Source organism: Triticum urartu, chromosome 2A (genome assembly GCF_056163025.1).
Source record: "Triticum urartu cultivar PI428250 chromosome 2A, HENAU_Tu73, whole genome shotgun sequence".
Lineage (NCBI taxonomy): Eukaryota > Viridiplantae > Streptophyta > Magnoliopsida > Poales > Poaceae > Triticum > Triticum urartu.
The window spans coordinates 631,214,928-631,230,799 of NC_141874.1; the positions used below are offsets into that span (position 1 = coordinate 631,214,928).

General features: G+C 45.2%; 1 protein-coding gene across 1 annotated transcript; it reads right to left on the minus strand.

Annotated features, from left to right (window-relative positions):
* Window positions 1–2,265: 2,265 nt before the first annotated feature.
* LOC125533824 (xyloglucan galactosyltransferase XLT2-like) lies at window positions 2,266–4,259 on the minus strand. The gene has a single exon (XM_048697162.2). The coding sequence runs from the start codon at window positions 3,962–3,964 to the stop codon at window positions 2,531–2,533; it is 1,434 nt and encodes a 477-aa protein (XP_048553119.1). The 5' UTR covers window positions 3,965–4,259; the 3' UTR covers window positions 2,266–2,530.
* Window positions 4,260–15,872: the final 11,613 nt, after the last annotated feature.

Sequence of the window (15,872 nt, forward strand, 5' to 3'; positions counted from 1 at the left end):
GTTGGAATCAATTGAGCTCAAGAAAGATAAGTTAAGGCTTGCGAGGGACATGAAGGAGTTGAGGATCATATGTAGGACACTAGTCTCTTGGACGAGGAAAGGCAAAAAGTGTTGAAGAACATGAAGAAGAAGATCAATGAGTGCAACAACGGAGGCAATTGATTCATTTGTGTATCGCCTATTAATGAATTGTTGGATGCTATTTTGGCATGTGTTGAATTATCGAATTATGGTTTATTTTGGTTGTGTTGAATTGGTGATGAACTAGCAATGTGCTATACTATCTACGGGCATGTGTTTGCATGAAAATGAGAATTTGAATATGAGGGATGTGATTGTTCGGACCGACAAACGAGGGGGGAGCCAGCGCCGTCGACAGACGTTTATAGAGTCAAATTTGCCCAGTTATTTTAGATGTTCTTATCTCCGCCACCAATTTCTTCTAGATATGTCCCAACGGAGCTTTCTATAAAACGCTGGACTCTGGTGGCAGGGTTTTTATCATTGAGAATGTTCGGAGATAAGCGACAATTGCTTTTGAATGTTGAATGTTGGTTGCTAAAACGGGCAATGGTCATTGGCGTTTTGCACATCGGCCATGCTTCGGACGATGAACGTGATTGCTATCATGTGGTGTTATCTCTATACCGAAATTTTGTGGTGTTTTTTGTTTTTCTCAAGAATATTAACGCTCTGATGTTAAAAACAAACAATTTTATTGGCAAGAGTCGCTTACCAAAGTTGGGTGCTATGTTTAGAGAGATTGGTACCAGTCCAACTAGACAAAGCTAGCATAGCATAGAAGACACCAATGTTTTTTATTTTTCCGATATTGAACACCAATGATTTTTACTAATCCTATTTAAAATCGGACAATTATATTTAGAAGTATGGAAAAAACACATGACACCCTTTTCCGGCCTTTGACTTTTAAAATTGAAATTCATTGTGTAGCCTTATATGGATAAATCCGACAATGGCGAGTCGCCATTGCGAGAGAACCATTGTCATGATCCGTGCATTGTAGTCGGTGGTGGTCAATGTTGATGATTGTTTCTATGTGTTGTTGGTTGTTTTGGCGTGACTTTTGTAGGACATGCTTGCTTTGTTTGTTTTAAATTTATTTAGCGTGTGCAACCTTTACTAACTTTTAAGATTATGTTGTTGCATAGATCAAGTGTACTTGGTATCAATTTGATATTTATATATTATCACTTATAACAGAGAATATGTTGATAGTGCACGTATGTATGGAGCTAGGTTGGCAAGCGAGGTATGTCTTCACCATTTTTCGGTTTCTGTAATGTGCAAGGTGGCTCATGATTTACCCATGGTTTGCTAATTGTGTTGCTTGCTTAAATATTAATCTCACTACTACTGTGGTTGCTTTTGTTGTATTATGTGACTGCTCTTAGTACTGAATATAATATAACCTGGTTGGGTTTTGTTATCTTATGACACTTCTTTAGTGCTGAATTTTATACTATGTTGCTTTTGAACAAACTAAATATTTCTACTATGCCATGGGCATATAAATTAAGTTATTGTGCTGGCTAAACATGCCTCACAATTATAATATACATGACACAAACGCGTAGCTATAAATGTTAGGAGAAATTCTAATGGATGGAGGGAGTATAGAGGGAGCACTTGTTCCAGCTACAAAAAAAAAACTCTACCTTTTAATGCAGGCTTACTACCGAGTAGTCATAACATTTAATGAGAAAAGAGTGTAATACAATAAACAAGATTATCTAAGATACTAGACTAGGATACTATACACTATTTGGACGCTGCGATTTGGCTCCCGGACTCATCTGCTCCGCGGATGAACAGTAAAATATAAGAAAATAGAAAATATATGCATGCAAGATGCTCAAATGTGTTATCTCCGTGCCAAATTTGGTCGTGTTTCGACATTTAAGTAGCTCTTGGAAAAAAGAAAAAACTCAAACCAAATCAATGATGCTCTGGCTACGAACAGCCGTAGGAGTACTCCGAAGGACCAGAAACTGCTGTGCTTCATGGTAACATGCTTGCTACTTCCTCCGTTTTAAATACTTGTCTTTCTAGGCATTTTAACAAATGACTATATACAGAGCAAAATGAGTGAATCTACACTTTAAAATATGCTTATATACATTCGTATGTAGTAGTTATTTGAAATGTACAAATATTTAATATTTAAGAACAGAGGGAATAGATCGGATCGAGGTGCCAGCCATTTCATACTCCATTTGATGCAATACACAATTGACCGAGGAGTATCACATTTGATGCAGCCTGTCAAACCGTGTTGCAAACTCCAATGTACACCGTGCCCCATAAATAGACTCCACAATTTCATACACTTGCTTAGATTCTGTTAATTTACTATGTAACAGTATCGCGGTAATTCGCATATACAACCACAGTCAAAAGTAAGGCTACAAGTTGAGATTGTTCAATATTTAACTCTTCACACAAGGAATCTGAACAAGAAAGCAAAAGAATGATCATTTTGACAGTTTGATCCTCTCCAGTGGCAAAATCACGTCCTCCTCCAATTCCGCCGCTGCTCCGCGACCCGCCGCAGCATGCCGTCGATCATGACGTCCATGGCGTCCTTCATGCCGCCGCCGAGCCCATCCTTGTCCGCGGCGGAGTAGACCAACCGCGGTATCATCTCCACCACGCGCTCCCTCATCTGCCGCACCCGCGCCTCTGGGATGGCCGCCAGCACGCCGCGCACGGTCACGTTGCCGGCGCGCAGCTCGTCGCGATCGATGAAGACGGACCACTCCCCTTCTTGGCCGTCTTCGGTCGGCAGGTACCAGTGGTACTGAAGGTACGCGGTCCGCCGCCAGAACAGCACCGGCACGGCCCCGGCCACCATGCAGTCGAACAGCGAGCGGCGCGTGAAGCTGTCCCCGCGCGGCTGCACGCAGAACCGCGCGCCCATGAACAGCTCCAGGACGAGCGCGTTGTCCTTGATGCACTTGCCCTCGGCGCAGTCCAGCGCGCCGCACGCCGCCCCCGCGGCCTGGCAATCGCTGAGCAGCAACGCGCGGAAGTCGCCCTTGATGGCCGACCGCGGCGCGCCGGCGAAGGCGAACAGCCTGGGGCGCGGGACTGACGTGACGTGCTGCTGCCACGCGCGCGCGTCGGCCGCGGTGCGCGGGTGGAATCCGGTCGGGTATGGTATGCCGACGTCCATGGCGTCCCATGGCTCGCGCTCGATGACGAGGCGGGTGACGTTGGCGACCCCGGGCATGGCGAGGAAGCTGCCGCCCCACCCGCCGCTCGGACTGCGGCGGAAGTCCCAGGTAATGCGGCCCAGCGCGAGGAAGTGGTCCCAGCCATTGGACCGCTTGTAGTACGGCTGCGCGTGAAGCCACGAAAGCAGCGCGACGCAGTCCCTGTCCCGGTCGGCGTCCGTGGCGTTCGCCGACCACAGGTGGCGCCCGACGGCCAGCCCCGCGTAGAACGGCACGAAGAACGCCGCGGCGCGCGCCGGGTCGGTGGTGCGGCACCGGTGCGAGAGCAGGCGACGGTGGACGATGTGCTCGAGCGCGAACTGGTCGGAGGAGTGCCACGACCCAAGAAGCTCGGCCGGCAGGATCGTCGACAAGCTGGTCCCTTCCGCCGGAAACCCGAGCCCGTCGTTGGTGAGGTAGGGGCAAACCGAGTACATCGGCATCAGCGTATCACACATGGCGAGCAGATCCTCGTTGAAGACGGCCGGGAGGTCGTAGACGTACACGAGCCCACCCCGGCACCCGGAGTCCTCGGTGCCGCGGCTGGGCGGCTCCGGTACGGAAGAGGAGGTTGCGGCAGCGGTGGAGGCAAGCTTGGACGGCGGCGCGGAGCGGAAGGCGACGAAGAGGAGGAGCTGGAAGGCGAAGAAGGCGCCGAGGAGGATTGATACGAGGCGCTGGCGGCGCGCGGTGGGGTTCGGCGGCTCGGGACGGTACATCCCGGCCATGGTGGGTGGCTGGGTGGGGTGGAGGAGCTCTGAGCTTGCTGTGGATCGCGGCGTCGGCGTGGGGATGATTTGAGGCGAGCTGGGGGAGGGCCACCAGCACCAGCGCGAGGGGAGAACGTGGGGGCGCAGTACGGGGAGAGGAGCGGGGATTGGGAGATGCGGACGGATGGAGATGGCCGGAGATCGCGCTGTGCTGTGCTGGGGAAGTGGTGCAGATTGGGAGTAGTGGCAGAGGACTTGCCCTGCTTTCGGTTAAGGTTGTTCAGCATTGCCACGGAAGGATATGTGCTCGACACTTGAGACTTCAGGTAGACTCCGGCCAAGGGCATCTGTGCTCGACACTTTTTGTTAGGGAATTGTTATCTGGGGAACCGTTCGCAAGGGGGCTAACCCCAGTGAATGTTCTCCCTTCCGTCTCAAGATGGCAACCGGGACAAAACCCGCCGGTTTTGCTTGCTCAAACCTGTCCGCACAAGAAAATCGCAAGCTTGTCCCTGCCCCCGTCAACGTACATGGGTCAGTTTTTTGCCCGGACCCTAAACCCGTCAGGTTTTCTGAACCCGCGAGGAACCCGTCATCGCGAGCAGTCAGTGAAAACATGTTGGGTTGGCATCGAGCGGTGGCTGCGAGATGGCATCGAGCGGCGGTGGCGGGAGGAAAAGCTCTAGGTTTAGGTTTAGGTGGTGTGCTGCCGTGTGCGGGAGCGAGTTGAGGAGCAAGTAGCGACTGACATAAGGGTTTACCGAGCGAGGGGTGTGGAGGACTGGAGGTCGTGTGATTTGGGGCTGGGGCGCTGGGGCTAGGCCGGTCATGTATGGATCAGCGAACGGGTAGAATTTGGTGTATGAGTGGATATGCAACGTATTTTGACAGGTATATGGCGGGGTTCAGGTTCATGTACTACTGAAAACTGGTTTGAACCCGTGAAACATGTTGGGTTTTATAATGAGCCCAGCAGCAGCCCCGCGGAGTTAGAACGACGTCCATCCCTGTCCTTAATAGGATAAAACACCCGCGAGGACGCGGGTTTCAGGATCGCATTGCCATCACGACTTACGTCGCATGAAACGGGCGCCCACGTTACTGGGCTGAGAGGGCCTTTATGAATATTTTGTGTTTAAAATGCACATATATTTTTCAATCCCGAAAATCCCCCTTTTCTCATTTTCTCACTTGGCAATTTTCCTTTTTATAGCATGGCATTTTTTAAGAGGATAGCATTTTTATTATTGAGAGATGACATTTTTTATTTTAAATGGCATGGAAGTTTTATTACTAAGCGCATGGCATTTTTTTAATAACAATATGATGTCATTCTTATCAATAATCGAATGGCATTTTTATTATTGAGAGATGAAATTTTTAGTTTTAGTGGCATGATAGTTTTATTACTAACCGGATGCCATTTTTATTAACAATATGATGGCATTTTCTAAATAATAGTATGGCATAGGATAAAAATATATTATAAATAGGATCCCATTTTTTATGCTTGAGATGATGGGTTTTTATTCTTTTAGTGGCATCAGAGGGTGGCAGATTTATAAAGTAGCACGACATTTTTTTCAAAGCATGGCATTTCTCGCTTTTATAATTTTGTGTTTTTCTCTTCGTGACATTTTTATCCCGAGAATGGCAGTTAATAATTTTGAGCTTTTTTTGTTCATGACATTTTTATGTTGAGGATGATTTTCTTTAAGTAGTTCAAAAAAAAGTAGAATGGGCCTCTAGGCTAAACCGGGGGTCGCGCTGGAGGAAGTACGAGCGAACCACGTGAAACAATCACTAGAGGGTGTCTACTGAGGGTTCCCGGTGCCGCCGTCACCATCTGAGAAATATAGGTCCCCTCACCTTCAGCTATCATCCCTGCGTTGAGAGGTGGGGGACATCGGATCTTTAGACCTGTATGTTCTTCGTCAACGTCTAGTGATCATCATAGTTTTGTGAGAATTTACCTCTTCGTTTGTCAGTGCCAAGAGATTAGAGAGTATTTTGTCCTCGTAGATCTGATTTTTTGGATCTGATGAGTTTATATTGTCGTCTCAAGCTTTTTTGTTGGTTTGATTCTTTGTGGAGGTGAAAATTTTCATCGACACCATGGGTGAAGATATAGTGATTCAACAGCATGCACTTCTAGGGGATCATCCCCATCCCAAATACGTTCATCGATCAAGGTTTCCTATCTTTTTGGATGGGCGACTCAAGGCGCTTTCAAAAATCATTTTTGGTAATGTTCGTGTAGGTGAAAGAGTGACAACATCATTACTCCAGTCTAATTGCAGCCTCTGCCAAAGTCTTTGAAGTATTTCTTTGAGCATAGATTGATACCGCGAACAAAGTGTTTGCAAGAGATTTCACTGTAATTCTTAGTCATAAGAGTTACTTTGTATTTTCTTTGATCTTAGGTCAAAGAAAGCCTACCTGTAATTGTTATAAGTATGACTGGGTAAATGCTCCTGTGTTGCTACGGGAGCCAAACAATTTTCAATGCAGCAAGAGCAAAATGAAAAATACACGGTGTTCTGAGATCACCAGACAATTTGCCCGATCTTATAAACATGTTGAGCCATATTAACATACAGAAGTATCAACTTTGCATAGCATACAATGTCAAAAGCTCTAGCATTGACTCATTCCTTCTTCTTTGCATGTAAAGTTGAAATGAATTTTTTCCTTCCTTATTTCATTCCAAAGTGGGAGTAATTGTTAGCAGGTCGAACTCAAAGTCCAAGAAATCCACATGCAATGAGAATGAGATCTTATAAACCCAACCTCGGCAAAAGATACATAAATCATGAAAGTGCTAGTATTTGGTATGTACCTCAATATGTGCATTGAGCCGCTTTTGAAGTTTTGACTGGAGATCGTATTTACTTCAATGAGGTCAAAACCCTATAGTGATAAAAAAAAGGATGAAGATCATGAGGTAATAACTACATAATTTGTGGATGCACCATACAGACCAAAATAACAAATTATATCTTGACTACATGAATCTTATGCAACTGTAAATACACACACTTTGATATAAAAATTTCTTGCATACATTACGGAGCTAGCAGTAATTCATGCTTCATGAAAGGGTTCACTTTGGAATCATGACTATTAATAACTAATCAGCCATCAATAAAATTGGAAAAGTAAATTGAAGCTTCTTACCCACCAATGTTGATATGATTTCTAGTAACACAATAGTTCACAGAAGTTGCATAAATTTCTGGAGGTACCTCGACATGACTTGGTTCAGAATGTTTCATGTAGGAGTGTTGTACATTGCCATATTTTTATTATCCCTGTACTGGTAAAAAAAATTAGGCACACTTTACACTTCGTGAAGGAGTTTGGATTGGTCCACACTATGCTGCAAAGCAACATCCAAAATAAACAGAATAAGCATTACCATCAGGGTTGTGATTGACATATCTTTAAGATCTCACAATATTAGAGAATATAACACACACCATGTAGGACCGGATTAATAATATAGAATCAGAAAAGGAAAGGAGCAGGGTTTCGGCGGTGCACCTCGTGGCGTGCTACTTTCTCTTTGCCTGATCCCATCCATGAAGGCGTGCCTCTAATAGAAATTTCATTAAGCCTAACACACGCACAAAAAAAAATTAGGAAGATAAGATTGAGAGGAATGTCGTTTGATTAACACACATAGAGATATGTGCACGAGCAAGCAATTTGGTGGTTGCATCAGACATCACCAAAACAATCTCCGGAAATTCCACGATGTGGCGGCGTCGATCATCGGTAAGATCACGCACTGTTTAGCATGTTGTGTCGACGAGGATTGGGGCGTTGCAGGTGGTGGCAGTTGTCGCGCCTAGGCCTTCCTATCCGCTGGCAACCTGATGAGGTGAGAGGGTCTTGGCGAGGAGATGGAGAAGATCGCTCATGCGTCCGAGGAAGACACCGCTACAACAAGTCGCGAGAGAGATGGAGAGATAGTACCATGTTAAAGATTTTAGCTGCCTATCACTAATTACCATATATTGTTTATATGATTGCTACTTGCCATAAGATTTAGCCCGTGATTGTCACTTATCATATGATTGCCACTTGCCACAAGATTTAGCCGTTGATTGTCGATTGCCAGTTATTGCTAATATATGATTGCCTTGTATCATCATTTATTTGGGAGGCCAATAAATAAAGCAATTAAAGCATGGAAAAGAATCCACCAATGTGAGAAAAATCAGGTGGGAGAGGAAAATCGGGATTGAGAGGTAAGAATGAGAGGTCGGACCAAACGTAAGACAAGAGACGGAACCTTACGTTTGTTTTAGGTAATGGAGAATAAAGTTACAGATGTTTCTTCAAAAAAGTGACGTGCGCCAGATTGGGGTCCTTTTCTTAAGAAAGGAAGCTATTGTCTGGTTGCTAATTCTCATTTAGTTATGTCTCATCAAACTTACTAACCGTGTGATCCATGCGTCTAGATTTGTGTTCGTCGATTCATTTTCTGCCGCTCCCCGCTCGTATTTTTTCATGTACATGTCTCATAAGTTTCTTGTCGTGGGCCCAGGCTGTTGTTCCTTTCTCAGCCCGCGTATGAGTTCTGTCCTTGCAACTATTTCTGGGCTGTGGGTTGTTTATTTCATTTTCCTTCCCTATGAGTTTGTGCGCTTGCCGATGAGGATATCACTTAAGGATGGCAATGGGTCGGGTTTAGATCGGGTTGAACAATCTCAAATCCATATCCATGTCCATGAAGATAGTCTTCGCCCGCTCATGAAAAAATCCATGGGTGAAAAATTGTGTCCATGTCCGAATCCGATGGATATCCATACCCATTGGATATCCATTGGGTCCTCTTAAGACATATAATAAGACATAACATAATATTAACATAAACTCTTCCATTCTTCACCTCGTGGTAGGCTAGACTTCACTTATGGTAAATCAACATCCACTAACAACCTAAGATCATTTAGTATTTTTCTAATAGATGAGAATGACGAGTCATTTAAGAAGGAGGTAAAAATAAGGGAAGGGGTGTTGGAGTATGTTACAGAGGGGATTGAATGTCAACTAAAAAAAGTTACGATGGGGATTGTGTAATTTCTTATGCATGTTTTAGATATAAAAAATGTAAAATTGCTGTGGGACATACGACCGTGGGACAGGGATAGCAAATTTTCCCCCATTAAGTCATACTATCGGGTCGGGTTTAGGTATATCCATGCGTACAAGATTATATCCATGCCCTATCCATGAACAATCGGGTCGGGTTTGGGCGCCGCCCATGGACACAAAAGCATATCCAAACCCTATCCATTCGGGTCAGATATCCATGGATAAAATTGCCATCCTTAATATCACTGAAACGATCATCTCCAACCGAACTGAAGATGCAAAGCTTTGGATGTTTTGGCTGGTAGATGCCCTACCCACGACGGCCCTTGCGCATGTGCTCGTAACGATGTGGGCAATTGGGTGGGCTAGGCGTCGAGCTATCCATGATAACCAGTTTCAAAGCCCCCTCAGTACCCATGTGTTTGTTCAAAAGTTCATGACGGAGCTCGACCAAATTCCAGAGAAGGGGGCACGCACCAAAGAACTGCATGCCTTGTCCAAGGACCTGCATGTAACATCCAAGGGCATGCATGCAATTCCCAGGGACCTGCATGTAAGGCCCCGAGTACCTGTGGGACTGCCAGTACAACCGGCATGGCTGCCACCGGTAGTCCATGACGTCAAGATAAACGTGGACGGAGGCTTCTCCAAGATTGGGGACAGGGGCGCATCAGCCGTGGTGTGCCGAGACAAGCATGGTAAATATCTTGGCACTTCTGCCATCATTTTTGAGGGTCTTTTGGATCCGGCAATTCTTGAGGCACATGCATGCAGCGAGGCGCTAGCACTCGCTTTGGATTTACACGTCCGATCCGTATGTGTAGCGTCAGACTGTCAAGAAGTTGTGGCTAGGATTGCAGATGACTCCCCGTGCAGGTTCTTCCCAATTCTACAAGATATCAAGCATCAAAGGAGGTCTTTTAGTGATGTTGATTTCATTTACGAGAGTAGGAGACATAATGGAGAGGCACATGCCTTAGCCAAGGCTGCTGCATCCCTCCCCCCGCCGGGCGCCATGTGTGGCTTGCTATTTTGCCTGAAATTATTTGTATTCCGTTGATTTTGAACGTTTAATAAAGAGTACAAATTAGCTAAAAAAACGAAAGGGAAGTGTCTTGGAGTCCCGATAGCGCCAAATAGGATGTATTCGGTATGTACCCCCCCCCCCCGCCGCGAAATGGGCCTAGCCATTTACCACAGTCGCGGTGGTCTTCTTGTGTTTTTTTCTGGCCATTTTGTTTTTTTCTTTTGTTTCTGTCCGGTTTTGGTGGTTGTTGTTTTTTTATTTTATAATTCATTTTTTCATTTTAAATTTCATGCATTTTATCTTTTTCAAATTAATAATTTTTTTTCCCAAATTCATGAACCTTTTCAATTAAAGTCATAAACTTTTTCAAATTCTTTTTTGTTTCAAATTAGTGAACATTTTGTCTCAAATTCCTGATAAATTTGTGAACTCTTTCCCTTGAATATGTGAATTTTTTCAATATAATCAACTTTTTTGTCTCAAATATGTGATTTTGTTTTCAATTTTTTGATTTTTTCCTCAAATACATGGATTTTTTTATCAAACTTGTAAACTTTTTTCAAATTCATGACTTTTTTAAATGTATGATTTTCTCAAACTATGAACTTATTCAAAATCATGAACTTTTCCTAAAATTTATGAACTTCTTTTAAATTTTGGATGTTTTTCAAATTTATGATATTTTTTTTTCATATTTTTGAACTTTTCTTAAATAAGTGAACTTTCTAAAAAAACATGAATATTTTTCATATTCATGTACCTTTTCAAATTGTGAATTTTTAAATCTATGAACTTTTTTCAGTTCCTTAAACTTTTTAAAAATCTCTTAACATATTTAATTGGAAAAACCGGCAACCGGTGTTTTGTGTGAACAATAATACAACAACATATCAGAAAACCAAGAGGGAAAAAAGCGAATGCAAAAAAATAAAATTGGCAAGCGAGCGAGCTTCTGTGGCAGTTATACTAAATCAACAACAAGTAATATGAAACGGAGGGAGTACATGTGTGAGCTGTGCGGTATTGGACCAGGGCCTACGTGGCGTCGCGCGGGAGCCAGTGTGCTCGGGGGCGCGTGAAGCGCTAATTAGGAGCTCTTGTGGAGACATATCAGATGGAAAGTAACGTGGACTCAAAGGAGAGCAACTACTGCCATATGGTTTTCCTCATTTCCCGTTCCTCTTCAAAATAATTAGCTTCTTGCGCGCTTCAGTTGTTCTTTTGTTAAATATATGTTTTATCACACAAAACAATACGCGAAGCGGTTGTGTTAAATCACATATATAGATAAGATTTAATTATTTCACGTCTAAGTTTATCATTACACTATTAATCGCTTTAAATTTGTGCAAACTTTTTCTCTGGACGCGTTGGGTTGCGCTTCTCTATTTTCCGACGTGATTGTTTTGTTTCGTGTTCCCTTGAAGGGTGGCGTTTCATGTTTGTGTTTCTCTTGCATGAGCTTTTATATGGACCGTGTGTAATTGATAATGAAAGGGTGTATTTTTTCCTTCTTTTCATTTATTTGTCTTAGATTTACGATTTTTATTGGATTTGCTAAATCTCATGTAGGTGATAGTATTTTTTCCGGCCTTTTTTTGCTTGTGCTCTTGTGGCCTATTTCATCTGGCATGCGTTGTACAAATGGAAGAGACATGTTCTATCACTTGTTGTTGTCTATTTCTATTTTATTTAAAGTAAGTTGTCGAAGAGGCTAGGCTATGTATTGGTTCGATATGCAACTGGAGGCAACCATTTTTTTCTCACTTACAAGTACAACCTCGACACACAACTAGGGGGGCGATCTTTTTTTTGTCCTCGGTTGCAACTTCACCTTGACATGTAATTTTTTTATCCTAGTTGCAAGTACAACCTTTATGCGCAACCGGGCCCAGCCCATTAATCTCCCAATTGCAAGTACAACCTCTATGTTGTTCCTTGCGTGACTAACGCATGCAGAAAGACGAACTTCAAAGGAAAATAGATAGCTTCCAACTCAACCACATGAGCATCTACAACAAGTTCAACTACATGATGATGTCAACACCAAAACCCAATGTAAGTGATCACATATTAGAGACGATTTACTCAGAGTCATGAGCTAAAGAAACTTTACAAGATGTGAACACATTGAAATGCTTAAATGAAAAATGGTAACCCCATTTTGAGCTTAACGAGTATAAACTATGATTAAGTATTCTTAGTTGACTCCTAAGTCAATATACTCTAACATAGGTGACCTAGTCGCCGACCCTTTCCTAAATTAAGTTCTCTAGTGTTTTCTTGTCTTGTAAATTCCCTTGTGTCTTAGTTGATTTGTTTTTTTAAAACAAATTTCATCTAGTTGTTCTTTTCTTGTCTTAGATAGTTTCTGTCTTATGTTAATTCCTTGCAAATCTTATCCGACTTCATTGCAAATCCTTCCGAGATCCAATTGCAAAGTGAGCTGAGTTTGATAGATTCTTATTTCTGTCTTGAACTCGGTCCGTGTTGGGGATATAACCCTGTGATATAATCCGCCCTGAGAGGGCCGAGTTAGGTTGCTGGCAACTTAAGACGACGGGCTTTAGACATGCCCAGGTGATCAAGACACAAGGTAAAAGAGGTGACTTGCAAGATGGGCCTGATTGAACACAAGGTTAGAAGACGGCGCATGGCTCAGAAGTGTAAGCCGCCCAATGGCGACTTGCCGTAGAAGGCAAGGCGACTTAGAGCCAGGATCAGTCATGAAGCATAACCCGACCCGGACTCTTGTAAGCCGGAGACCTCGACCTGTATATAAAGGCGAGTTCCCGGTGTAGAATAGACAGGTTACAATCAATCGATAGCTAGGTCAAGCGAATCCGCTCCCTTGTAATCGATACTCAAGCAATAAGCAACAAGAGCAGGAGTATGCTTTTACCTCCACCTTGAGGGGATGAACCTGGGTAAACCCGTGTCTCTCGTCCCGCTCAACCCCGACAAGCTAATCACTGTTGCGATGGCTCCACGCTTAAGTCCTTTCACAAGGAAATCTGTCGTGACAAAACCACGATAATTGACGCCCACCATGGGGCCAGCGCACGGTGGTTTTGAGTTCTTGAAGGGCACTTTCCCAGGGATCGAGGGGTACGCCATTGGCAGGATGAGCAAGAGTCGTCGTGGCAAGCTCTACATCAACGACGCTAGCTGGGGCCCCGAGGCCGACTCAATCGAGTATGGGTACCGGGTCCCTTCGCCGAAATCCACGTCTTCATCAGCAAGATCGATGGGTCAGAGTCTGAGCCGGACCTCAGCTCCGACAACATTGAGCCAGCTCGACGCGCGCAACCCACCCGGGTCCAAGCCGGGTGGAGGCATGCTTTCGTGGGCTTCACGCAAGGGATGGAACTTTTAAAAAATTCTGCCTCTGGGGGAGAGACTCTCATCTACTCAGGTGATGAGTCCTCAACTGGAGTGAGGAGTCAATCTATCAGTTTCAAGACGGCGGGCTTGGGGCTATTCCGAGGGCCACGGTATTCCGGACCCCTATGAGATTCCATACATGGCTGCTATCTTCATGGCTGGCATAGGTGAGGGAGTCCTGGATTAGGGGGTCCTCGGACAGCCGGACTATGTACTTTGGCCGGACTGTTGGACTATGAAGGTACAAGATTGAAGGCTTCATCCCGTGTCCGGGTGGGACTCTCCTTTGCGTGGAAGGCAAGCATGGCGATTGTAACCGACTCTGTGTAACCCTAGCCCCCTCCGGTGTCTATATAAACCGGAGGGTTTAGTCCGTAGGAGGAGAACAATCATAATCATAGGCTAGCTTCTAGGGTTTAGCCTCTACGATCTCGTGGTAGATCAACTCTTGTAATACTCATATCATCAAGATCAATCAAGCAGGAAGTAGGGTATTACCTCCATCGAGAGGGCCCGAACCTGGGTAAACATTGTGTCCCCCGCCTCCTGTTACCATCAGCCTTAGACGCATAGTTCGGGACCCCCTACCCGAGATCCGCCGGTTTTGACACCGACATTGGTGCTTTCATTGAGAGTTCCACTATGCCATCACGATAAAGGCTTGATGGATCCTTCGATCATCGGCAACGACGCGATCCAGGGTGAGGTTTTTCTCCCCGGACAGATCTTCGTATTCGGCGGCTTCGTACAACGGGCAAACTCGCTTGGCCATCTGGAGCAGATCGAGAGCTACGCCCCGGGCCATCAACTCAGGTTTGGAAGCTTGAACTATACTGCCGACATCCGCGGAGACTTGGTCTTCGACGGATTCGAGCCCATGTCAGGTGCACCGCACAGTCACGACGAGCATGACTTAGCCCTGCCGTCGGACGGTGTTCGGGAGATCACACCTGCGGCTACTCCGGCCCTCAATCCGGAGCAGATCGTGCCGTCCGAGGACGGGTGGATGGACCCCGCCACGGAGGCAGCACACTCAGCGGCGATAGAGCCGAATACTGACTTCACCTCCTATGAGACCTGTGTCATCGGACCCTTGGATTCGTCCCCGGCCACAGGCTCCGAACCGCTTGCGTTCGTGCCTATCGAATCTGATTGGGCACCGATCATGGAGTTTACCTCTGCGGATATCTTTCAGCACTCGCCCTTGGGCGACGTGCTAAATTCATTGAGGTCTCTCTCCTTGTCAGGAGACCCTTGGCCGAACTATGTCCGGCTTGAGTGGGAAGCGGACGACGAAGAAATTCATTTCCCACCCACCACCCACTTAATAGCCACTTTCGACGACTTAACCGACATGCTTGATTTTGGCTTCGAAGACATCAATGGTATGGACGACGATGCAGGAGAAGAACAGGAACCACCGCCCACAGGGCACTGGACAGCCACCTCATCATATGATATATATATGGTGGACACCCACAAAGAAAGCGATGGCAATAAGGCAACGGAGGATAATCCCCTCGAGAAGCAATCTAAGCACCGGCGTCATCGACGCCGCTCTAAGACCCGCCATAGCAAAAGTAGTGATACCGGCACAAGAGACAATAACGCTGCGGATAATCGCCATAACTTGTATAACGGATGCTTTTCAAAGGTTGAGGTAGATGGTTTCTGAAGTTTTTCTTGGTTATGTGTTGAAGGATGGATACAGCTGGATGTAGGATTTGCTACAATTGGGTGAGATATTATGCTTCCCCTGTATCCCCAACACCTGATTGCATAACCGGAAAGGTTCGGGAGTTTCATAGGTGGGAATTCTCGTAGCTCTAGTTCTTCTTCCACGGATATTGGTTTGAGAATGGGATTTCTAACCGATTATTCGTTCTTGACCCGTACCTTGTTGATTTATTTCTCTAACTAAATTCTAAGTGGCTTCTCAATTTATGGATATGTGACCATTTCAAGAGGAATGCATTCGTTCATTTTGTTCGGATGTGAAGACTATATGTTGCAATTTTCATTCCGTTGGATTCAGCTTCAATGTTTGTCTATCAATGTGCTAATGGATGTCAACCTCTTCAGGATGGCTCCTCCAACGCGCACGACTCCGAATCCTGATCCGCCACCACCTCCACCTCCTCCGGAGGCATGGCAAGCTGTGATGGCCGCAACCAATGCAAACACACAGTTGATCATGCAAATTCTCCAAGAGCGCAATCAAGGCAACCAAGGGAACCAAGGCAACTATCAGAATCACTCTGCTACACTCAACCAGTTCCTTGCTAACGTGCCAAAGACTTTCAGCAATTGTGTTGAGGCAACCGATGCTGACGATTGGCTTGTGGATCTGTGCAAGCATTTCGAGTGCAGTAACGTCAGGCCTGAGGACTTTGTCAAGTTCGCTTCCTTCCA

Excerpts from the sequence above, each read along its gene's own strand:
- LOC125533824 (XM_048697162.2), bottom strand. The coding sequence starts at position 3,964 with ATGGCCGGGATGTACCGTCCCGAGCCGCCGAACCCCACCGCGCGCCGC.